At 40.9% G+C, this 26644-nt stretch overlaps 1 protein-coding gene across 1 annotated transcript in view; it reads right to left on the reverse strand.

Moving 5' to 3' along the window:
* CTNNBL1 (catenin beta like 1) overlaps positions 1-26644 on the reverse strand; it is a 144195-nt gene that overhangs the window by 53347 nt on the left and 64204 nt on the right. The window contains exons 8-11 of the mRNA XM_081034290.1: positions 22712-22784; positions 22416-22474; positions 20774-20922; positions 4683-4864 (exon numbers count right to left, since the gene is read on the reverse strand). Coding sequence (XP_080890416.1) covers positions 4683-4864; positions 20774-20922; positions 22416-22474; positions 22712-22784 — 463 coding nt within the window. The remainder of the gene's footprint in view (positions 1-4682; positions 4865-20773; positions 20923-22415; positions 22475-22711; positions 22785-26644) is intronic.

Consider the following 26644-nt stretch of genomic DNA (forward strand, 5'->3'; position numbering starts at 1 on the left):
AGAGCTTGGGAAAGAGACAAGGTTGAAGATTTGGGAATCGATGGCAAAGAGATAGAGGTGAAAGCTGCGGGTAGTAGATGTGATCACCTAAGAAGAGTACATGGAGATAAAAAAAAAAAAAAGAACCGGGGAAGACGCTGCCAATCCACATGAAAACATCTGATGGACAGGCAGAGGAAAAGAATCTGGAGATGGAACACTAGGAAAGAGCAGCTTTCTGTTTTGGGACAGGCATTCTGTTTTGTTCCCTTTCTCCCTGAGACCTGTCACATACTAGGCCTTTGTTAAATTTTAAACACAGCAGGAGCCCCCCCTCCCCCATAAAAGCTGGCCCCAAACAATGCCATGTCATTGCTATAGTCCACCATGGAGGCTGAAAATGTTTCCTTCTTGCCTATGTTGGCTCAACTCCATTCTTTTCTGACTGCAGAAAAGGTTTGCTCTTTCCCTCCTCTAACCCTAGCAGGTGGTGGGCGCTTTCCTCTGCATTTCCTCACGGTGAGGAATCCAAGAAGCACGGGCCACTGCATGCGTCCTGACACGTGGAGTCTACCAGAATCGCAAGTCTTTGCAGATGACAGAAAGGCATTCCTTAAAGCGCTGACCTGGTATCAACTGCTGTCACTGTTGATAAGGTAAAACGTGTGCACATGCCCGGCATGCACACCACACACCTACACACTGCCTGGGAGCTCACCCTCGTAAAGCTTCTAACAGCCTCCAGGGGAACCTGGAAAATAGCGCAATTAACTAGAACTGCTACAAACTCAATAACTCACCAACCTAATGAAGCAATACAAGAAAAATTGGGCCTGTTTTAATAAGAATTTTAAAAAGAGACAGGAAATAAAGGTCAAATGCCATCTCTGGATCCCAGCTCTTTTCTTCTCCCCTCCTATTCGGAAGCAGTCACTACCAAGGAGACGAGATATATATATATATATAGCGCGCTATTCTTTGTAAAAGCCGGGAGGCAGCCAATCATGCTATTGCACACAAGGGCAAATTTTTTCTTTCCAACCATCCCCCAAGCTAAGAGCCTCCCCTGATCTATTTCTGAAGGTTTTATTATGCAAACCTGAATGGATTTCAATTACAATAATTCTTTTCCTTCTCCACCCCAACTCACAAAAGAGGAACTAAATTACCAGCAACTCTAGGTTACAAGGACAGTTTCTGCTTCTTCCCTCATCTCTAGATTCATCTTAATGGTAAAGTTCTCCTCTCTCAACATCCCCTCTTGTGGGCTTTGGGAACACAGCTGCTTTTATGCCACCCCACTACTCAGCATAAAGGGAACCCACACTCTCCCAGTCCTCCCCCAACCCAGGTCTGAGCAGTCTCTTTGCCTGGCCTTCCTGGTGACCTCTTAGAAGGATGGGTGCCCGTGACGAAGGCCAGGCTGAGCAGAACCACAGATAGGTTTGGTAGAGAGAATTCCACTTCTTAAGGTGCCTCCTCTCTTCCGGCCTCTATGCTAAGCGTGCGTCATCTCACCTGACCCTCACAACCACCCTGTGTGGCAGACCTAGCCTCTCTATTGTCCAGAGGTGCCAAATGAGGGCCAGAGAATTTAGGAATTTGCCCAAGATCGCGTGGTTGATAGCAGTGGCCCCATCTGTACCACGCTGGGCTACACCACTACCAGAGGAGTCTGGGGAAGGTCCTGAGACGTGCTAAGGGCTGACTCGGTACCAGGATAAACCTAAAGGAGGCTAACCCTGATATGTGACAAGCCCCTGAGGTCTGACGAGAAAGAACAGGAAGAGTGCAGGGAGCCCTCCAGAACTTCTGGAATGGCAAGCTGATTTCCAGCCCATAGTGTTCATTAGGAGTTGCTGGATCATCGAAAGAAGCTTGTCATAGGGTGAACTCATCTACAAGGAAGTGCTATCCACAGCCCAGCTCTTAAGGATGTGGCTCTGAAGGGGAGCTTCCGCCATCATCGCCAAGCCCATGAGACAAAGTGAAATTGATGGCTAGTACCTCACTTGCTTTTGCTGCCAAATAAGCTGAGTGAAAGACACTCACCCCAGGTGTATGACTGACAACTATCAATCTGAACTAAAGTCAAGTACTGACATCAACCTTGCAGGGTTCTGAGGAGAGCCCCAAACTGGTGTTTTTTTCACAAGCCGTCTTTCAGGGAAGTGCATCTTGCAGCCAATAAACATTTCCTGTGCACCCACCACATGCCAAGGCTGGGCCCTGGGACCCAGAGGTGACAAGGCTGCTGGGTCCATAATCGTCAAGGCTATGAAGACAAAGTCCCAGGACCAAGAGTCCATTTAATGGGAAGCTCTCTGCTGGTCGAGGGGCTCACAACATGCCTCCCCGAGAAAGTGACACCAGGAGTAATGGGAGCCAGGCAGACAGAGAAAATTGTTGCCGCTGGAGGGAAGGGCCTGGTGGAAACCTGGGGGTAGGACTGAACTGGGCATGTCCGTAAATATTCTGGATGGCCTGAGGCTCCTGGGCTCTAACTTGGCCTCCAAAGCTAGTCCACCTGCATGAGAAGGGCCAGCACACAGATAGTCACCCAGAGGACAGGACCGGACAGAGAAATCTTACACAATGCACCCAGCCCTGCTCTTCATTCGTTCTCAGCCTGCCTGCATAGTGCACAGGCCAGGTGGCCAGCAGCAGCAGCACCGAGCTGGGGCTTTCTCCAAGAGGAGGCCCCGAGCGGTACTGTCTCCTTGGGGTTCACCTCTTCTTTCTGGGTGCTGGTGTACTGAAGATGCAGAGCTCATCCTCACCAGCCATTACAGTCTCAACATGCCTTCCAGGAGCTGTCTCACCAAGCCATTGCCCTCACTAATATAATGTTATCAAATCCCTAATGCGAGTACTCTGGAGCAAATGTACTGTTTCCAGCATGCCACCGGGCACATTTTTCAGAAGGAAAACAGCTGCTCGCTGAATCTGTCACTTCTCCTCCTCTCAGTACCACGCACACCGAGCAAGAGCCAGCTAAGGGCCGTTTCCGTTTTCCTTCGCTTTCCTCCAGCGGGATGGACATGCAGCATAGTCTCTCAGCAGAACCCAGCAGGTCAGCCACAGCACAGCCCTTCAAGAGTTTCCTGGATTACAGGGCAAAGCCTTGACAATAGGAATGATGCCTCAGAATCTTAAGGTATAGATATCACGGCTTCTAGTTCACTGGTCTAGTATCCCCATTTTATAGACCAGGAAGGAAAATGCAGTCCAGGGAAGTTACATTAAGGGTCTAAAGCCACACAGCTAGTTAGCTGCAGAACCAGAGTATGCTTCCTTTCCCAGCTGATTTCCTTATCTGAAAAAACAAAGGTATCACTATCTACTTCTTTGGTTGTGAGGCCTCACTAAGACAGCCCATAACACAGCAGTACTAGGACGGTGGCAGGTGACTGTCTCCAAAATGTTATCTCCTAGATTTCCAAGGCCACCTATGCCCTCTCCCATGGGCTCATTTTGCTGAATTTCTACTGAGGAAATAAAAAAGATCAGCAGTAGGATTAACATGTGTACAGGTGGCGGCGATTGGTCAATAGTGGATGTAAGCTGAACTGAACTCTCTACTTGTTCTCAGCTCTCTAGTTCAGTTCTTTGCACTGCCAGTTTCTCCCTTGCCAAACTTTCTGTTGTCTCTGGAGAGCTGATGTGATCAGAGGAGGTATCACTGGAGACGATCACAGAAGACAAGTGACATCACCTTTCCTTTAGCCACTCCAGTTGGAAGATACTAAGCCAAGTTGATCTGAGAAGTGAAACTTTTATCTAGGAGGGTGAGGAACGCAAAAGATCCTGCAGATGCCTACACCAATGCTAACAATCAATGCCAAAAAAAAAAAAAAAAAAAGAAAAAAGAAAAAAGATAACAAATAACCCAAACCAAGGGACAAACGTTAGCTTTTGACAAGACAACCAAATTAGTCAGCCAATCAGCTCAGGTTCTCTTCCCCTCTCTCACACACACCAGCTCCTCCTCCCCCTTCCGGCCCCCTCCCCACACTTTACAATAACCACCCAACCATGTAAATTCCCTGATGCAAGTGTCTGTTAGCCTCCAGTAGAACTGCCAGTGCCCATAAATCCCTGGCCTTCCAGATTGCACTGCGGCGGTTTACCGGGGGGAGGGGTACAGCAGGCCACTAGACAATAGCAGGAAGAGATTGGCCTGGCAGTAACTACTGTAGTTACAGCATTGCAATTCATGGCAGCGTTTTGCTGGGAGTATGCACTATCAGGGAGGAGAAACATAAAAAGGGGAATCTGGGCTGTAAATAGTTTATTTCGGCAATTCCTGATGTTAGCTGAATCATCCTTTAATACAGAAATACATGAAAGCACCACTCCGGAGGTGACATGTGTTGTCACCTCATTACTCTTTTCAAAAGGGTCTTCCATCAGAGAGACAACTTGCTACAAATTATGGTGAAGAAAACAAAACCTTTACCCATAGACTTCTTAACAGGCCAGAAGGAAATGGAACCACTAGGGTACAAGCAAGCAGAGAGCCGTCAGTGATCTGGGGTCTCGGGGAGACTTTTCCGTAGACAGAAAAGAAAAAGATGAAAAAGAAGAAGGTAGCATCACAGTCCACTCCTCAACTGCACGTCTGAGTTTTTCAAAAGTAGCTCTCATTTCCCCCGTTTCTCCTAATGCACCTAAATTAGGCTGACGTCCTCAGGGAATCCTACCTTCATGCTCCTTCTCAGTGGTCCCCACTTTCTTGATCTTCCTGGGAGATTTCATAAAGAGGGGGAAGATGGTTCGTAAACCGAGAATGTCAACAAACTTGTGGCAATTGTCCGTGCCCTCAGGTCCGATCATGGCATGGTCCAGTACTTTCAGGGCGCTGCTCCGGGAGACCTTCTTTTCTCTAGGAACAAACGAGGTTTCATATAAGGCATTTCATGGGGATGTTCTAGATTTTAATAATGATAATGATAATAATAACAACAATAATGTGTATTTACTACGGTACTCATTATAATGGAAAAAAACACAGAACACAAACAACTTAAATACCCAGCAATGAGCCAGTTATTACATTGTGATATATCTACATGGAATATTGCACACTTGTTAACAATTATGAGAGTATATAGTAAAATGAACAACATCTTCTGGTCAGAACGATAAGCACAAAAGGTAATATATTCAAAATTCTATACGGAGCATTATCTTAACATCAAAGATTGGAGAATTAGAAGAGATAAACTATTTTCAAGAGAAAATCAAGATGATTTTTTCCCCCTTGAGTCCAAAGATCATAGAATAATCCTGCCACCAACTACTGCTCTTGCAGCTACTTTTCGAAGGACTATCATTTGCAAAAGTAATTGCAATTTAAAAGGTTACAAATAATTGCAAAAACCGCAATTACTTTTGCACCAACGTAACATAACCTTATATTGTTTCCTCTAACACTGAGGAAGAGAGGAGCAAGTCAGTCATTTCCTATTTTAGTACAGCTGATAAATCTACCAACCAAGCCATGACTCAGTATTTACTGAGCACTTAGTATTGTGGTAGGCACAAGAGGAAAACAAAAATTAAGACATGGCTTCTGCTTTCAGAACTATTTAAATCTATTTGGGGAAACTAAATTAATATGAAATAACCAAAGACAAGTATAAGTCAGCATATAATTTTTCCCCCTCGCGTACTACTCAATCTACAAATATCTATTGGATTCCTCTTTTGTGACTAGGACAGACCAAGTCCCAGTGGTCATGGAGCTGAATTCTAACTGCAGGGGACAAATGGAAATGCAACAGACTTGATAGTGGTTAAGTGTCATGGAAATAAAGCAATGTGAAAGAATGGCTGGAGAGGATATTTGGGGTTAGGTGCTTAAGGAAGGCCTCTTTAGGGGTAACATCTGTATTGAGGTCTGAGATGGACTGGCCACGTACACATTAGGGGCAAAATGTTAGAGGCAGAAGGCACAGCAAGTACAAAGGCCCTAAGTCCAAAACCAGACGGAAGGCTGGCACATTTGAGAGAGAACAAGGACCAGTATTCTGGCTTAGATCAGAGAGAGAAACATGGGCTGGATGAAAGGCTGTGCCACCTGCCTAGTCTTGCTTGTAGAACACATTGAAACATCCAAGTAAAGAACTAACTCTGTCAGTTAAGAAGATACAATTCAACATATTTGTTCTGAAACCATTGTGTTGTGAGTTACTTTACAGTAAGAGAGATTATATGTACTTCGGGGAGTACGGAGAAAGACAGATATATATGTAAATATTTGAAAGGAGGAGAGAAAGTAAGAGGGGTGAGCATGGGGCTACTCATTAGTAAAGCCTAGAGAAGAGTCCATCAACTTGAGATGGAAGCCAGGGTTAAGATTTTTATTATTATTTTTTTTAAAAACATGGGCAATTTAACCATATGTTAAGGGTGTCAAGAAGCCAATGGTGATGAAAAGACTAAAGATAATAAAGGGCTAGAATTAATACGTGGAGCAAAGTAATTGGTCAGGCAAGGGGAGGCAAGCCTGATCAGAAAGGGGGTAACAGCAGAACCTAAAGCCCTTCATCCAATTTCTTACCTGAAAGCCAAAGTAAAGGAATTAGAAACAATATCCCTTTGGATAGTCTTTTGTAGAGGAAAGACTACTAAAACATTCCATTATGAAAGTGCTATAATGATGCCAAAGCATGCTATCCTGGCTCAGATTAGCCAGCCAGGACTGGGTCCCAATGAGTGGAGGAAAGGAGAGTAGGTAAAAAGCTTGCCAACAGTGCCCCGTGGTGCTAGACCATCCTGGTTTACCTGAAACTCCTCCATTTTTAGCATTGAAAGTACAATATCCCACGAAAGCCCTCAGTCCTGGGCAAACCGAGATTGCTGGTTATCCCACTTGGTGCCAAGCCCAAATACCAACAATGCATTGGAATATCCCTACCTTTATTCCCCTTGCTGTGGGGATCAATCAAAACAATCCACAGATACTAACACATGACATTCAATCCAACCACTGAGTTTTTTTTTTTTTTATTAAATTTATTGGGGTGACAATTGTTAGTAAATTTACATAGATTTCAGGCGTACAATTCTGTATTACATCGTCTATAAATCCCATTGTGTGTTCACCACCCAGAGTCAGTTCTCCTTCCATCACCATATATTTGATCCCCTTTACCCTCATCACCTACCCCCCACCCCCTTACCCTCTGGTAACCACTAAATTATTGTCTGTGTCTATGAGTTTTTCTTTCTCATTTGTTTGTCTTGTTCTTTTTTTTGATATGTGGTATATCAACCACTGAGTTTAAAAAGAAAAAACAATGGTTATTACTGAGCACATGTCTTCATGCAGCAGGCATGCACGAGCTGCTCAGAATTATAAGCTCCCTGTCTTTAAGCAATTGAAGGACAGGTAAATAAAAATAATTTCAAAAGCCTGAAGCAGTGGAAATTAAGTCCAAGGAGGTGAGAGCTGGAGATAATTAACTTTATCTGGGAGAAGTCAGTGAAGGTGTCAAATGGAAGGCGACATCTGAACTGAGTCCAAAGAACGAGTATTTGCCAGGCAGAGACGAGAGAACAATGACATTGGTGGCAGTAGTGAGTAAACAGCATGTGCAAAGGTACAGGAGGCTTGTAAGAACGTGCCACCTGAGGGAACTAGAAATCATTTTGAATGACCGGTGGTGGAAGATGACGAAGGAGAGGTGGGCAGGAACAGGCCATGGCAGGCCCTAGACGTGCCACCAGGGCACCTGGGCTCCCTGCCATCGATGTGGAGAAGACATGAAATGTTAAGAAAAGGAGGGTACTGGGTGGATATATTTCAGGTACATTTTAGAAGTCTTAATCAGGCAGCAGTGTGATGAAGGGACACGGAGCTTCGGGGCAGGGAGACAGTAACAACAGTGTAAGTGAGAAATGACAAAGGGGTCTGACGATGGCAGTGGCATGAAAAAGGCCTATTTGTGAGACATGGTATTTTAAATATCAGGGGCAGGGCAAACAAGACTCCAAATTCAGCAGGAAAGGGTTTTCTGCATCATGATGAAATTCCAACAGGAAACCAGACAAAAAAAATATCCATTTGTTTTCACTGCAGCTGGACTTCAGCAACCCACTTTATAAACTTGAATTTACAAAGGTTATGACTAGAGCAGATAGTCATGTGGGCAGAAATTCGGAAACGGAGACACCCTTATTGTTTAGTCACTCAGGAAAAGGCCTCTTGACATGAATGACAGCCATGTATAATAACAGGGCACCTTCAGTTACCATTCAGCATACATTTAAACCATTTCACAAAGAGCCTAGAATTGTTTGAAATACTAAGGGCAAAGGACCCTGGTTTGGCCAAGTCTCTCTCTCTTGCTTTCCCCCTGCCTAAGCAAATTCAATAAACCAAAGATTTAAAGAGTAAAACCCTTCTTCAGGTAGGCAGTGTAAGACATGTTTAAAGGGGGCCAGTAACTGCACATTGATCAGCGTTTAGGCAAGCTGCAGGGAGGTGAACTTGGGAATATTCATTGGGCTTAAGTTCAGGCTTTTAGCAATCAATAGCTGTTTGGCCTGACTTTCCTGGGTTGACTTTATTTGAAATATTTATTCTACTGGAGGACAAATCGTTTATCTTAGTCTTGTCTGGGTTCATCGGTTGTCGATCATGCCAGAACCAATGTGAACGCAGGCCTCCATGCCAGTGGGCGGCTGTGGGAGATGAGTGAGCGTCCTGTAGCTCCCTGTGCTGCCAAAGTAAACCATCTGATGATGAGGAGTGAGGAGAGGGACGTTTCTGTTCTTGTTTTAATTAGCTTATTCTTCTTTATTATACAAAAGCACTTTTGCAGTGAACATGCACTCTGAGTGTAATTTTTTTGTTGTTCATTTGTTCTTTCATCAAATATTTATGAGGTACCTAACAGGTGCCAGATATTAAGCTGAGGATGTAGCGACAGGCACAGCTCGTGCTTCTGGGGAAGCTCCGTTCACAGGGGAGGCAGATACGCAGCAGTGCATCTACTGAGAACAGCCAAATACAACAGCGGAGGTGTACACAAAGTAGGCCATGAACACAGGGAGGAGGACTGACTGTGTTTGAGTCGGGGTGTGGGGGCAGGGGGGTGGGGGCTCACAGGAGGCGATGCTTGAACCAAGCTTCGCTGGAGGTCTCTCCCGGACAGGCAAAAAGGCAGAGGGTATTTTAAGCAAAGGAAATAGCAGCGTATGCAAAGGCATGAGTAATCATGAACTTTCAGGGAAGTGGTACGTGGTGTTCCTGGAACAGAACGAGCAAGAGGGGCAGCAGTAAAGCATGAAGCCTGCTGACGTTGTGCATTAGAAAGATTATACTTGCCACAGAGGGTTGGACAGTATTGGGGTGGGGCAGGGAGGCAGAAGAAAGAGGGAAAATGTATTAGAGGTAGAGAGACTGGTAAAAAAAAAAAAAAGGCAAAGTAATAGTATGCCAGAAGCAAAAAGGGTTGAATTCAGACTGAGTTCAGGGTGAGCTCAGTGCCTGTGAGACATGGCAGTGATGTCCCACTTGGACTTATGGGTCTGGAATCCAGGAATAAGATTACAAATAGGGGGAAACTTAGGAGAATCATTAAATCTATGGGTAGTAACTGAATCAGTGGTATGAGGTACGAATAAAACTACCCTGAGAGGGTGAAGAAAATATATACAAAAGAGGGACGGAGCCCTAGAGAAAACTCATTTGAAAGACAAAGTGAAAGCCTAAAGTCCACTCCCTCCCTGGCCTGAAAACCAAGGAATGAAAAAAAAGTGGGGGTCGGGGTGGCATTTTTAAAAAGACAGGGAACCATCAGCTAATCCTGGTAATCCTGGCAAGAAACTTGGATAATGCCCTATGAGGCCATTTTTGTTTGCTTTGCAATGTAAATGATAAAGTTCACTCCCTTTTAGCTCCCAAAATATAATATCACTTTCTAGGATCCAGGATTTAGACAGTGAGAGCAATATGACTAAGTTCATAGCTGCTCTCAAACTATAGTGCCAAAGAACACGGGTGTTTTGGGAGCTGCTAAGGGACATGCCGCCACTAAAAGAGAATAATGGTGGTCTTCTTTGTTGCTAGACATAATTTTTCAATTTTAAATTTCTGTTCTCATCCATTTTTCATAAACTACGGGTCCCAACCACTGTTTGACTGTCTATGCCAGGAAACAAAACAAGTATGTGTAAAACAGAGGTTACAATTTTTGTTTCTAGCCCTCGGGTGAGCTAGATAGGTAGAGACACCACTCACAGCATGGCTGAGCTGACAGCAAAGTAATATCAACAATCAGTGACCAAAAAACCAGAACTCTAGAGAGCACAGGTTGGCAAACTATGTAAAGGGCCAGATAGAAAATATTTTAGGTTTCACGGGCCACCTATGATCTCTGTGGCATGCTTTTCTTTGTGTGTGTGAGTTTATGTATATACACACACTTTTAAGATATAAAAACCATTCTTAGCTTGCTAGCCATACAAAAATAGGCCTCAGCCAGATTTGGCTCATGGCCTTAGTTGCCAACCCCTTAATAAAGAGGACCAACAAAGCCCAAATGTGGTTCGTTAATTAAAAGGACCAATAAAATCGACAAATCTCTAGCAAGAATGATCAAGAATAAAGGAAAAAAACCACGAATAAACAATAACAGGAATAAATAGAAGGGGGGGAAACTACTGATTCAGCAGATGTTAAGAACAGAAGAACTAATTTTATGCCAAAAATTTGACAAACAGGTGAGATGGACAAATTCCTAGGAAAATATAAATTTCCCCAACTGACTCAAGAAACATAAAAAAAGAAAATCTAAAACCATTCAGAAAACTGAATCAGTACTTAAAAATCTTCTCTCAAAGAAAATTCAAGGTAAAGAAGGCATCATGATCAAGTTTTACCAAACATTCAAGAAGGAAATAATTCCAATTTTTACCTAAACTCCTACAGAAAACAGAAAATTAAGGAATATTACTCAACTCATTTAATAAAGCTAAAAACAAACGAAAAACAATCTCGGATATCAAAACTTTTCCAAGAGAGTAAAATTACAGGCCAATCTTATTCATAAGTGTAAATATAAAATTCCTAAATACAGAATCCTAGAAAACATAAAAAAAGATGGGCCTATCCCAGGAATGCAAAGTTAGTTCAACACCAGAAAATTCATTGATGGAATTTTCATTCTGTTAACACTAAAAAACATCTCAATAGATGCAGAAGTATTTGATAGCGTTGATTGATCAAGTATGTGACTCTGACGTCAGAGAGTGAACAAGTTTTCTTACTCTGATCAATACTCCCTCCAAAAAACTCAAAGCAAACACATTGAATGCCAAAATGCATTCCTTTTAACACTAGGGGAAGACAAGTTTGCCCTTTATTTCTACGCCTATTCAGTACTGCACTAGAGGTCATAGCTAGTAAAATTCACACACACACACACACACACACACACACACACACACACACACACATTAAAATAAAATGTGACAAAATAATCTTGTTCTGAACTATTAACTGCTATTCTCTAAATCAGACATATACGCATATCCAGTGGTTTGCTACTAAAAGTTTAACAATTAGCTCTCTAGGAAAAAAGTGCTGATTTGTTGTGCTTGTCCATTTACATGATGTAAATACTCCTGCCATAGCCACTTTCAAGTTACCAATGTGGTGTCACTGAACTCGGTCTTGGAAAGAGATGTGTACAATCAATGAGCCTGTACGAGCCAGCTCAAACATGTCACTGCTCATACTTCCCTCCTCCCACCACGGACATCATGCCTGGTCGTGTGACTTTTTATGGCCAATAAAATGTGAGTGTAAGTAATATGTGTGTCTTTAGAGAAGGTTTAAGATTTATTACATCATTCAATCTTTTCTCTCTGCCATGAGAGTCACATCCTATTAAACACTGCTCCTTCAGCCTGAATCCCAAAATAGAGATGTGGAGCAGAGCTTTAGATGGCCAGCGAGGGATGTACCAAGAGTTTGAAAAATAAATATTTGTCATTGAAAGTCCTTGATTTGAGATTTGGCTGTTGTTATAGCATCAAAACCTTACTGATACATTACAAAGCAAAGCTGCTTAATAAAAGAACAATACACAAAAGTTAATTGCATTATATCCACCAACAATAAATACTATGAAAATGTAGTTTAGAAAGTATTTTATAAAGTATATAATATATACTGTTGGACTTCCACTTTGGGCCAAGATGGAGTAACAGGGATTGGATTTCCATTCCCTCCCATGCCTAAAACAAATGCACAAAAGGACAAAATACAAAACAATGGTTTTCAGACACCTGCCATCAGCTAGCACAAGACAGAAATCCTGGAGAGAGGGAAGCACATGCCATGAGCCCAAATGGCTGCGTGGAGAGCTTCTAGGCCTCAGAGCAGGGAGGACTCTAGAGAGACCAATGTGCCTGGAGTTCACAGGGCAGAGTCCCAGAACCAAGAGCTGCACAGAGATCTACAGAAGGTCCCCTCTGAGTCTTCAGTTGAGTACTGATTCCAACATGCATGTGAGGAAATTAACCAAAGTGCAGAAAGGAACCACCTGAAAGAAGAAGGAGGAAGCAATCCCGATAGTCCATCACTGAGGGCCAGGAATAGTTTGTGTTCCTACCAGTTACGGTGGAAAAACCTTGTGAATTCACAGTTTATCACGTAGAGTACCCAGAAGCATATGCTTCAGTAATGACGCCAAATTAGTCACAGGCTCAATGTGAGGCTGGTCCCACCTAACAGAGCTTAAAAGTAAGCCTCAAAAGGAACAAAACTATTTCAAAGTGATTTAACTACATCCTAGAACAAAGTTCAAGAATATTTATAAGGATACAAAAAATAAAAGAAAAATCCGGCATCCAACAAGGTAAAATTCACAGTCTCTCAATTTCAGTAAAAAACGAACAGGCATTCAAAGAGGAAAAAAATTATTAACCATAAAGAGGAGAAAACTCATCAGTAAAAATAACATGGATGACAGAATTGGAAGAACATTAAAAACAGTTATTATAACTACATTTGATATGTTTAAGGTAGAGAAAAGCTTCAGCATGTTATCTAGAAAAAAGGAAGATATAAAAAAAGACCCAAATTGAATACCTAGAAAAGAAAAATACGACGTCTGATGAAAAATGCACTGGATGAGAGTAACGTCAGATCACACACACTGCAGAAGAGTGAGTTTGGATACCTAACAGTAGAAATTATCTAAAATAAAACACAAAGAAAAAAAGACTGAAAAAAATGAATAAATCACCAATGAGCTGTGGTTGAACAAATTCAAACAGCCTAATATATATATAATTGGAGTTCCTGAAGGGAGGAAGGGGACAGAAAAAGTATTTGAAAATATGACTGAAATTTTTTCACATTTGATAAAAACTATAAATCCATAGATCCAAACAGCTCAACAATGAACCCCCAAACACAAGAGACCTGAAGAAAACGACACCAAGGCGTATCCTAAAACTACTCAAAATCAATGATGAAGAGAAAATTCTAAAACCATCTTGAAAAAAGGGATACATTACAGACAGAACATATGAGTATACAGGAATAAGAGCAGACTTCTCATTGTAAACCAAGCAATCCAGAAGACAGTGGAGCAACACTCTTATTTAGAATACTGAAGTGGGGAGGGGGGACCCTGTTAATCTAGAATGCTGTTCCAGGTGAAATCGTTCAAAGGTGAAGGCAAATACTTTTGCAGACAGACACAAGCTGACAGAAGTCATCAACAATAGATCATCAATACAAGAGACGTTTGAAGGAAATCATTTGGGAAGAAGGAAACTGATACCAGATGGAAATTTGGATATACTATACAAAGGTATGAAGAGCATTGGCAATGGCAAATCTGGGTAAATAGAAAAGACTTTTTTCTGACTTTAAAAAATCACTTTAAAAGATAATTAACCACTTACACAAAAAGAACAACTGTATGTAATGAGATTTATAACATATATAGAAGTAAAATGTATGACAAGCGTAGCCCAAGGACCAGGAGGGAGAAATGGAAGTTTACTGTTGTACGGCTTTTATGCCATAGATGATATGATATAATACTACTTGAAAATAGACTGTGATAAGTTAAAGAGGTATACTGTAAACCTTAAAACAACCACTAAAAAAGTAGAGGAAGATCTAATAAGCCCCCTAAGAAATAAACATGGAATAATAAAAAATATTGCAAAACTCATCAAATCATATACTTTAACTATGTGCAATTTAGCTACACTGGAATGATGAATAGCTATGAAGTCTGGTGGAAGGGCTGAGATAGGTCCTACACCATATCCTGCCTGGTAATCTTGCTTCAGTTTAATGTGCCTTCTCAGCCACAGCACGTTCCCATTTATGAAGAGGTAACACCAGCTTGGAGGGCTGTTGGAAGGATTATTTTGTGTTTTTGAAGCATTTTTTCAGGTGCAAACTACTATTAGCCGTCTAAGAGAGAATGGTAATATTCAGTAAGCAGGGAAAGGGAAATGCTTGTTGAACAAACAACAAGGAAGACCTGCGTGTGTGCAGCTTGGCGCATAAACTGTAGCAGGAATCACAGCTGACTTCTAAAAGATTTGCATTATTATTCTGCTTTTGTAGGAGAATCCCGGAGACTGAAGGTCAGAAGAAAAGGCCCTAGCTCTTAAAAAAAACAATAACAACAATAACAAAATCCCTGTAAACGACCACAAGAATAAAAATGTAAGAGTTTGGATCTACACATGTTCATTATGAACAAAACTAATACAGAACAAGGTAAAAACGAAGGGAATAAAACGTCAAGGTTAACAAAAATCCCCGAGGCTGCCCTACCTATCTATATGGTTTGGTACAAACTCACAGTCCAGAATTGGGCCTGCAAAGACTTACTCTGCAGATGGTATACCATCGCTATTTCATTTGTTTCCTTTGTCAGAGACACTTTACTTTAAAGAAAATATTAGTGAAAAACCTCAGAGGAAAAAAAAAAAATTGGTGGTTCCTGAAATGGATGTGTCTATATGTACCCTTCTCTTTCTTCCTTTCTTTTTTTTGCCTATACAGTTAATAACCAAGATGGGTTCACTGTATTTCTGCCATACAACCCCAAGCTGCATTTGTACACATCCCTTGGGATCACGGTGGTCTCTTCTCTTTCTAACTGGAACAGGGTTTTACAACAGAAATAATAAGCTTCGTGTCAACATTTTCAAGGAAACTGACAATGTAATTCTTCAGTCTCCCACTGCTTTTGTTGTTTCTTAAAGAACACTGAACCATTTGATACAAGGACACACTGTTAAAAAGTGCTTTGTGGTGGCAAGAAGCAAATGATTTGGAGTACAGGCTATAATTAAACCTGATATATTGGAATCTTCTATTTGTAGCAACCATCTTACTAGAGACATCTGTAACCAAGAACATGGAAATGGCAAACCAGTCTCAATCCAGGGGATAATGAGGGCATTTTTATAGCTCAATTCTCATTTTCTGCTAAATTCTAAAATGGCCATTCCCCTATAAGTATGATTTAGTTTTATTTCTATGAATTGGACCCTCTAAATCCAATCACTCTGTTAAACTGCGCAATAAATTGTGACTTTCTTAAATTTTATTTTTCTCTCAACTATCCCTGACTACAAAAATACCACTTCGCTCATGTCCTTACCGTCACCTTCTGCTGCGAGCCAAAGACCACCTAAATACTCTCTGTACCCTAACTCTTGACTTTCAAACCAAAAGAATGAGGCCTAGCTGCCTGACATACAAGGAGTAGTATTTTCTCCATTGGAAACTCTGGTTCTCTCTTGGTTTCAGGGCTGCTCTGCCCAAGAGGTTCTGTACCTTCCACTCTCACCTCATCTTTTCTCTTTATTGAAACACTATAGCCAAATGAGAAATTCCTGGGTTTTTTTTTTTGGGGGGGGGAGGAAGGGTTCTATACTTTAGAATGGGTACCTGATGCTTTTTTTCACAGCATGAGTTCCATTTTTAAATATCAACTCAACAATCTTTGCTTCTTTTCCAAAATGTCTTCATCTGTCCTTTGGCAGAGAGAGAAAAAAACAATAGCTTTTCCCCCCTTTATTGATTATGTCAAGCACTGTGAAATCCAGACACTCTTAACGCAGGAATGAAAAAAAGTCACCTGACAACTAAAATAGCACCTGAGTGGGAGGGTAAACCAGAGGGGATAGGCCTGTGAGGTAAGGGCAGAGAGGTACTAGACCTCCAAACAGACCTCCGAAACAAAAGCTGAGAGACTACAAATCTGCACGAAGGACTTCTTAGAACACTGAGTACAAAGGTTACAATAAGAAGTGAACAGCTAAGCCATCACCCTAAAATACCTAGGAGGATGATGGGAGAAGAGTTGAGAGGTTCAAGTGTCCCAAAGGAGATAAACTGAAGTGTGGACACTGTTGGTTTCTGCTCTGAAGCACAGTGGTTGCCTGGGGCCAGTGGTGGGTTGGTGGGAACTAACTGCAAAAGGGGTCAAGGAAATTTTTTTTGGGGGGTGATACAAACTATATACGCATTAATCAGGATGGTAGCCAGTAGCCACAAGTAGCTAGCTACTGAGCATCTGCAATGTGGCTAATGCAACTGAGGCGCTGAAGTTTAAATTTAATTTCAATAAATTTAAGTTTAAATTTAAAAGAACTGATACTTGATTCAGCTACTGTGAAACATTTAAGTATGTTCCAGAAACTTAGATATGGAAATCTACTTTTCCCACTGTAAATTTTACGAAATCTAAATATAAATCAAGTACTTTAATACAAATTTAGCATTTGAATTGAAATGTAAATGTAAAATACACTCTGAATTTCAAAGACTTACTTTAAAAAAAGAATGTAATAATAGTATTTTTAATAATAGGCTCAATAGTACTTTTTATTGGTTACATGTTAAAATGATGCTTTTTAATATAGAGCGTTGAAAAGAATACATTATTAAAATTAATTTTGTTTCTTTTAACCTTTTACCATGGCTACTACAAAATATAAAACTACACATCTCACTCACATTACATTTCTACTGGACAATGCTCTTCTATAACTTCATTATGGTGAAAACAAAGGCATATACATCTGTCAAAATTAAAACTGTATACTTCAAATGGGTACATTTTATTGGATTAGGTTGGTGCAAAAATAATTGAGATTTAAAAGATTAAAAATAATTGCGAAAACCGCAATTACTTTTGCACCAACCTAAAATATAAATTATGCCTCAATAAAGTGGAGAAAAATATTAAATTGGGTAATATATATTGTGAACGATAAAGGGGCTACGTACTAACCCTGACAAGCTCAGGGGAGGCCTGCACAGCAGGCACTACAAACTTAGAGACCAAAATTAACCACATAGGTCTGAACATACAAATTCCTAACGAAAAGCGGGTCATGACGGGTAGTCACATTCTTGGCCTGGAGCTTCTTTGACAAAACTCAATCTTTACCTTGAGAGAGTCTGTCTAGTGTCTCTTTGCATCTAGAATGTCAGAGTGATCCGTTTTTCTGTACCCCTCAAGGCACAATCCACTGCACCAGATCAAGAGACCACAGAACCCTCATTGTTATCTTCATTATAACTTCATTCCCCAGATGGTTCCCCAGATACCATCTCTACGTGCTGTAATATGTTCATTATTAACTATCCTGTACTCACCAATGTGAAAGAAGTATCTGTCTCTCCACTTTACTTTTTATCCAATCCCAGAGATTTACCCACTTCACTTTCTCCCACACCCTTAATCTACCACCAATGGATTTCATGGAACCCTCCTTACATCTCCTCCTTTGATTCTAATGCATAAAATAAGCTGCAAGACTGCCATTCTCTGAAGCATTTGCAATTAATCCATGGAGATTTTACTTCGCAGCAATTGTCATCAGTTTGGCTCAAATAAACTCATTAAAGTTCTCTACAGGTTTGGATGTTTCTTACATTGATAGTAAGTATGCATGTGTGATAATGTATGTACATAAATGACTATCTTTCCTTATCAATAATCATACATTAAAAATTCACAGGACACAGACATGCAATATTAACCGTTCCTCTTAATAGTTAACAAATTAAATTATATTAGTTATTTAATGTCAGTCTTCTTCACTAACTGTTGAAGGTGGGAATCCTGTCTTGTTCATCTCTGTATAAGCCTAACACTTAACATAGTAAGTTAACATAGTACCTTTTCAATGTTTTAATAGTTGCAGAATTGTCCCAGATAGTTATATATAGCCTACGTCCCACAAAAACCTCTGCAAATTTTGCAGTTACACCCACTTTTCAGATGAAAAAACTGAGGGTCAGAGGTCAGAAAGGCTAGAGTAACTCACCAAATATCCAGAACTAGTAAGTGAAAGAGCTGTGTTCCAAACATACATTTACAACTCCAAAGTCCCTTCTTCCACACTATACCATACTGCCACCTCTCCAGGTGGGCATTTCATAACTGTTTGATGAATGCCTGATTCAAAGTAAAGATTAATGTTTAGGGGCAATGGAACCACAGAAATTTTCCAGAACTTGTAGCATTGCAGCCTCCTAGTTTTGAATGGGCCCTCTCTAGACAGAGCGATTTGGCAGCTCTTGCTAAAAGATCAGGAAGGACAAATCTAGCTGGAAATAAAAAAAAAAATCCTTCCCAATTAAACTTTCCATTTGGGAGCCTGAAGAAGAAAAATAACATAGAACAAAGAGCATGGGAAAGAGAAAAAAGGAAATGCTGAATCTGCTAATATAGCTAATTAATGCAAAAGAATTACCTAACAGTAACTTCAGCACTCAAAAATGAAAAGTTAGGAGATCCTAGAGAGGTACAGTTTCTAAGTCTTTTGGAGCTCTTTTTTAATTAGTCTGTATTCCTGTTTGAATAATCCATATTTCTGGTTATTTATTCAGCTGCTCGCTGCTGCACACTACCAAGCCATATGGCTGGTATACAGGAATACATCACTGCATATCTGCACTCGACCATCCGAAAACACTGGTGATTCAGACCTTTAAGAAGCTTAGGGGAAAGTCCCTGCAGAGTATAGTTTTAAGGTTAGATGGTCCAGGAAGCTAAATGCACTTCTTTACTTGCTATTTGCTTGAGAGAAGGTGGGTCATTTCAACAAAAGGACAGGTAATTAGAAGGGTAAAGGAGATAAACAAACAAAAGACTCAAGAGAGTAAAGCTAGCAAAAATCAGCTGAACACTAAACGCCTTTGAATAATTTCAATGCCCCCCCCCCCAACCCTCTGCACTTTAAAATAAAGATTTTAAAGCAATTCCACAAAGGAAGACTTTCAATCAGTCCAGGGTCTGGTATGCACCTGACAAACAAAGAGGTCTACTATGTTCCTAGCCCTACACAAGCCTTTAAGAAGAAGACGTTTTAGAAACACAGACGTTGGTAATCTTAAGTACAAAAACAGTTTTAAGCACAAAGATGGTCACTGTAGAATTTGTTATAATAGCAAAACATTGGCAATAACCTCCATATTAACAACAGAAGAATACTAAGTAAGCTATATTCCCTTAGAGTCCATTACGCACTTATTGAAAACTCTCATGAAGATTATGTCACAGCTTGGGAAACAGCATGTTAAATTTAAAAAGAAACAGTAGAGAAAATTACATATGTGGCAGGCCCCAAAACCTATTAAAAACAGAGAAACAATTACAGGAAAAAAAAAAGACTAGGAATATACACCCCAAATTGAGTTCAATCCTTCCAAAACTGAGTTGTGTTTGGGGGACAGAGCTGTTTTTTTTCTTGGGGGCAGGAATCCTGTCTTATTCATTTTTGTATAAGCCAAGCACTCAACATAGTATCTTACCAGTTTTGCATGTCTGCATTCTAAATTGTATTTAATAGATATATATCAAATACGTAAAAAAAAATTGTCAAAGAATAGTAGTTTACCAGAGTTTTTGGTTTATGTAAATAGAATTTTCAAGACAACAGACTGGCTCAATTTCATAAAGAGTAATTCAGTAATGGTTAGTCTTCCAATCATGCAACATGTTCTAGTCTCTCTCATTTAAAAATATTGTCCCTTGACCCTGCACCAAGTTCCAGCTACACCTCCAACCTCCCATTTCAATATTCACCTTCCTAGACAGATTTCTCACGAATTATTGATACAGCTGCCTCCCATTTACTTCCAACTTTAGGATTCTGTGAAATACACTAACATGGTATCAACTTTAAATACTTTAAGAAATTAGAACATAAATACTAAGGTATACAAGGAGAGTACTATAAAGGAAAGCTCTAGAACTGTCTTGCACGTTTTCCTATCTCCTATGCTAGCCACATAGCACATACACAATTCATTACCGAAAATAATGCATAATGATAATTTGTATGCATGAAAAATATGAACGATATCCTGCTGCTGATAACAAAAATATAGACAAACATATGGCATAGATAGGTCTATGTGGGATATAAAGAAAATTGGGCTAAGTGTAGAAATTAACATAGGATACGTTTAGAAGTTAATGACTAGATTTCCCAAAACCAACACACTAAGAGAAGGAGGAAAAAGACATTTCCCTTGAATGGAGTGGTCCTATTATCAACTGACACAATAATAGAGCACAAACAGACCAAAAAAAAAATGCTTTTTATCCATCTACTCTCACTTTAGAAAAGACCACACACAGCCCTGAAGACTCTGCGGTTTTATACATACAGGAAACTCAAGGGAACAAAAGACCACAGCTACATGTTCTTGCACCCAGGCTAACAGAGAGGAGTTGGGCAAACAGGATGGAGAGCTAGGCGGTAGGAAACATACCTGAGCATGAGATTCATCAGCTGGAGACCTTCACCCTTCAGGAAGCGCTCACGATTGGAACTGAGCATGAGGCAGGAACAGAGTGAATCAAACAAGTTCTCCATCATCTCCTGCTCTTCAGCTGTGCTGGGATTGTGTCTTTTAAACACCTGTCAAGCAAAGATATCAGAAAGCACAGAACTGTAAGAGGATGTCTTTTCATCAGCCAGCACCCAACAATTTCCAAAGCCTGCCTGGCATGATAACCCCACGGTTGAAACAGAAGCTTACCAAATAAAATTCTCATCAGTTTTCATGTTATAGTATCTGGCCTTTCTGATGCATGGGTATTAAATAAACAGCTATCAGTTCATGCGAAAAACCAAAACACTCCACTGACCACTGGGTCCAAGGGTGATTGATTCATAGTTCCAAAGAGGGAGATTAAAAAACAAAACAAAACACCAAAAACTCTTTTACTGTGAGATATAACACAAATGTAGACAGAGAAAACTCCATAAAAGACATGTACAGCTAAGTGAATAAGGTGATCACCCCTGAAATCACCATCTTAGCCAAGAAACAACTTTTCCAGTTATCCCCAAATCCCTCCACTTGCCCAACCCAACCACAATCCATTTTTTCCCCTTCTAAAACATCCCACAGTCCAGAAGGGCAAATCCTGGCTCAGTATAAGGAAGAGTTTCCTATCCATGAGGGCTACTGAATTGCCTCACACAGCAGCTGTGGCTCTAAGTCATGGGAACAGTTTAAAGCACAAATTCTGTCTTTGCCAGAGATATACGCGTATATGGCATGCTAAGAGGAAAGCCTGTTTACAGTATATGCATACCCATACAGTCTACTATAAAATGATCAATACTCTGCAGGAACAGGACTAAGCACCTTCCCAGAACTGAAAACAGATTCACATTTCAAAGCTCTATTTTGGGGGGTGGAGGCCAAGCCACTCAGACTGCTGGCACCAAGAAGGAAGCTGTATGCAAACTGACATCTCAGACACTCCCAACACTCTGGAGATTTTATCCAAATGATCTATTTTCAGTCCTGTTTTTGGAACAGCACAGATGAGATTTCTTTGAAGGAATCTGAACAGCATTTTCAGAATGCCAGCAGAACATTTCAACTGGATTCACAGTTCTTACAATGAACAAATGGCGACTTCCGATTTCTCATCGCAGCCCCCAGGACCACAACCTTCCCCATCCTCTTCTGTGACCTCTCCCCCACTGCACTGGAACTTGCACTGCTTGGGCTTATCAGGATCCTAAATGAATAGACTCCATTTTAGGGGCAGATTGAAAGGAAGGAAGTGAATAGTGTTGGGAGTAGGGCAACTGCCAATAATTTTGTCTTCTTGGCCCCAAAACATACACTTAAGCAGGAAGCACACCTCTTTTGGGCTCACAAATATCAGAAGACCAAGACAGTTCATACCAGATAGACAGCGGGATCCGGTCAGGAGGAGCAGATGACAGAGGGAAAGAGGCCACATAACCTCCAGTGTCACAGCAAACCTGCCGACATACTCCAAAGGCCTCGCATCACATGGCTTATTCCTTCACACAATTTCCAGCTCCACCTCCCATTTAAAGCAGGCCATGCATCTTCATGGCAGACAGGAAGCATAAGAATTACTCACGGATAACTGCTGAAGAAGCACATCGATTCCATCCAGCTCCCCAAGCAATTCCCTGTTTTCTAAAAGGGGAAAAAAATAGAGGAAGAAAAAAAATGAAGCTAACTGTCAGATTTTACAGCCGTCTAACACTGATACATCAGCAAACAAAATCAATACAGCTTGACAGAGTACAAAAGCTGCACAGAGAGCGCGAGGGAGAGCAAGGCGATGCCAAAGGCAAGAGAGCTTGCTGTCATGATCTGAAACAAGCCTGGTTTCTATCCTAACAGCATATCAATACCGAGAGGGAGGCTCACCATCATTGTCCTGGAGCAATATGGCCAGCACTTCACTGCAATACAGTTTGTTGGCATCGAAAGGCATCTTTGCCTGTGGGGAAATAGGAGAAATGAGAAAAAATGGGAAGGGGCCTTGAGTTTCTCCCCAGGACGAATTTTTCACAAGTATTAGGATGTGAACTAGAGAGAAGTAGAAGTTAGAAAGGGAAACAGCAGGTTACGGGTTAAAAAAATAAAAAAGTCTGCCTCTGCGCTCACTAGAGAGACAAGACTCAAGTACTACACAGTAAAACCATAAATGGCAGATGGACACAATGGCTCTCACAGTCCCAAGTATGAATGTCACCTCCTCTGTGAAGCCTTCCCAGATTCCCCGTTGGGCGTACAGAGACCACTGTTTGGCACATAGTACACACTCAAATGTGAACTAGATGAATGATTGAAAGTGTTGAATTTTTAAGACTAAAATCCATCACGATGCTTTGTTCACAAGTTATAATCATAAAAGGAGGCTCTAAATTAGCTGATCCATCAGATAAGCTGAAAAGGAAGCAACTCAGTATTTAGATTAGGTGAATGTATTTATAACAAAGTAGTTCCTTTGGATTTTTTTTTTAATGCTGAAAATTTAATTTGAAATTATAAACCTATCTGCTTGCGTGCCATAATCTTCCTACTATTTAAAAAGGAAACCACATTAAATATGCAGGAATGTGTTAATATTTTAACACCCAAATTACTCCCCACAACTCTTTCCCTGCTGCATTCTCAGCTCCTTGGAATTTCAGAGGGGACACATCCACTGCAGAGATTATCTTTCACGGCCGTCCCCACTGTTGCTAAATTTAGTAGCGAGACTCGGATCTCTCTCCTCACCGTTAACTATGTCCCTTGGATAAAGATGCAGAGAGGAGCAAACCTCATCGATGTGTTTGTATTTAGCACACCCTTGATCCTTAAAACGCAGGCATATAGACAACAACTGTTAATCAGCAGCAGCCTTGCTACCTCTCCAGGTTTTTAAAATGACAAATAATTTCTGTACCTGGAAAGGACAGGGGAAGTGTTTATCTTGGAGCTAACACCTCCATCACCTTAGCACCATTCACAGTTCTGTTTGGACATTGATTTTGTACTTAAGAAGGAAGAGTGGCCCCTAATGAAGCAACACCCAGCATCTTTTGTTTTCTGCGCACGTCCTCTTTGTCAAGCCTAAGTGCCCCCCACAGGGTTTCAGAAGGCTGACCAGGTATGACCCAGCTTAGATTAAAAGATCTGTAAATGCAAGGTCTTATGTATGCTGACTGCAAGGCATGCTCCCTGGGCAAGCTTGAGGCCTTGTTTCAAGAAATTCAGTTTATAACAGCCAGGGTTTAAATGCAATCCATGGCATGTTTCACTTGAAGTAAAACAGTTTTATAAAAACTCAAAACAAAAGTGAAACCCCAGGGGTGAGCATATCCATCACCATCGAGGATTTGCTAATAAAACTACTTACTCAAATTATTGAAGTTACAAGTATTGCTATTTAAAATTATTTAAGCCACACCAACTTATATGCAGCCTTCCAAGGGCCAGGGTTCTTTTGGAAACAAGATACACTTAATTGAAGGAAGCCAAAAGACATCAGGCCACTAGAGGAATAGCCTTTTGCCGTGGTTCCAATGCCTCTTGTCCTTTATTTGATTTTATAAACTCCTGTCGCCAAGGTAGGGGATAGATTTTCTCTTTTTCAACAAATATTTATCGGGCACCTATTATACATATGCTATATGCAAGACAAAGAATTGAACGTGACAGCAAACAGAGGAGAATTTGACATGAACGTTGTACATTGAAATAGCATTAAAAAACATTACACTGAATTAAAAATAATTTTATCAAGTAATAAAGTCACATTAAACAAAAGGACACGAATCTGGTATCAGACACACCTAGGTCTGACTCATTAGCACATACTACCTATGTGGCACAAAGTCTGCAGTTCCCAAACGGTGTGCCAAGGTATCACACAGGTTGAACCTAGGACATCATATTGAATTCATAGGGGCACCATTTTCAGGTTCTGAGGAAAGCACAGTGACATGTGACATCAGCTGAACACTGCATTAACTACCAGCTCCAGGTACATTTCTTCTCGTGACTTCCTATCTTTATGAAACTAGGTTTTGGTGGTTGCTGCAACAAAAGAACTGTGTGAAAAATCAATGTGGAATAGGAATGAGGGTGGTGGTGTTCAATCTGATTCCAAGGTTTTAGAAGTTGTGCAGAACTCAAAAGGCACACACTTCTGGTAGTAGGCAACTGTGATACTGAAGAATGAAATAAAAATATATTTTGTTTTAACCCATGTGCATTATTTTCTCAAATGGCTACTAAATTGTGAGGGCATAAATATGTATTAAACTGTTCGGACCTAACTACTTAATACATGGGACTGCTATGTCCTTTATAGCATAGGGACGCTATAAAAACAAAATTACTGAGACACAAATGGCACCGTGAACTGAGAATGGGCATCTATGACCCAAGAAACATTTCTTAGTCCCAGGTTTCCTTATCTCCAAAATGGAAATAATAAAATAACATCTTCTTTGGGGAGTTACTATGAGACTTAAATAAGATAATACGAAATACCTACCACATAATAGGCCAAATTACTCTGCCGCTCTAACTCAATTTCTCTTATGCTAAGTGAAAATAAGTTTCCTCACGGGGTAGATGGATTAAATAAACCAGTATATACATAACAGGCACCCAACAGCGGCGTTCCCTTCTACTGAGAATTCCTGATTCCCCCAGAAAATCTCCAGCTTGTGCCACGTGACATTTCAAGGAGTTTCCAAATTGTTTAAAGTAAATTTTTAAAAATCAAAATGATAATGTCATCACCCTTTTTTCTTAAACTATAGGTTCTTTGATGGGAAAACTGGCATGGAGGAAGACTCTAATCAGAAAGTCAAAATGATGAGGCCCCATAACTTCCCACCACTGAGCGCTGCAATGCTTCAGAGCATGAAAGGTGTGTCAGCTGGGAAGCAGCCTGGCAAGAGGGGGAGGCTTTGGAGACACCCAGGCCCAGCTGTCACAGGCTCTCCCATGCACTTCCCATGGGGTTTGGGCAAGGCGCATACTTCCCTTCTCTGGGATTCTTTCCTCATCTGCAAACTGCGCAGAGCAGCACCCCCTTCTAGTTGTTTGTGAGGATCAGAAATAATTTATGTAGAATAACACTTTGCACACAATAAACAGCCAATACAGGACGTTCGCATTGGAGCGGGAAAATTTAGTGGTGCTGGTGATGATGACGACGACCAAATATTTAAATCTGGTGGAAAAAATAAAGAAATCGAGGGCGAGGGGGGAAGGAAGGAGACTAACCTTTCAGGTCTTGCCAAAGACAAAAGTCATCAAGGAAGTTGTATTTCTGTTTAAATCTCAGCCAGAGATGATAGCCTCCAAGCTTGCAAAATACCAAACTACCAAATTCCGAGGACATTTAATCATAACTAGGAAGAAGAACTCATTTAGCAGATATTGTCTGTTAGATTTGGCAAAGTTAACCAACTGTACTTGAAACTTCTGGGGCTCTCTTTTATCCAGGAGCCTGTGATCCTAAATCTTCCAGCTGTCAGAATAATTACGTATAGGTTTGTACTCAGCAAGTACTAGCCTTGAATAAAATTAAACGTCACCTTTTTGGGAGCTGCCGCTTTTTAAAAAAGTACAGAACAATTATGCTACCACCCATGGCCAGAAGCTGCAGGTGACTTCTGCGGCTCACCTCTGGTACCTGGAACACGTCGGGCAGCCCTGACAATTGTCAATGCAGACTGTGCCCTGCGAAGTCCCAACTCCTGGTCATGAGAGGCGAAGGGCTTAGCTTCAACCAGGTGTCCATGTTTTATAACGTAGCAATTCTCAGTTCATATTTTTTTTTTTTTGTAGCTC

The sequence above is a fragment of the Rhinolophus hipposideros genome (assembly GCF_964194185.1).
Source record: "Rhinolophus hipposideros genome assembly, chromosome: 22".
Classification (NCBI taxonomy): domain Eukaryota; kingdom Metazoa; phylum Chordata; class Mammalia; order Chiroptera; family Rhinolophidae; genus Rhinolophus; species Rhinolophus hipposideros.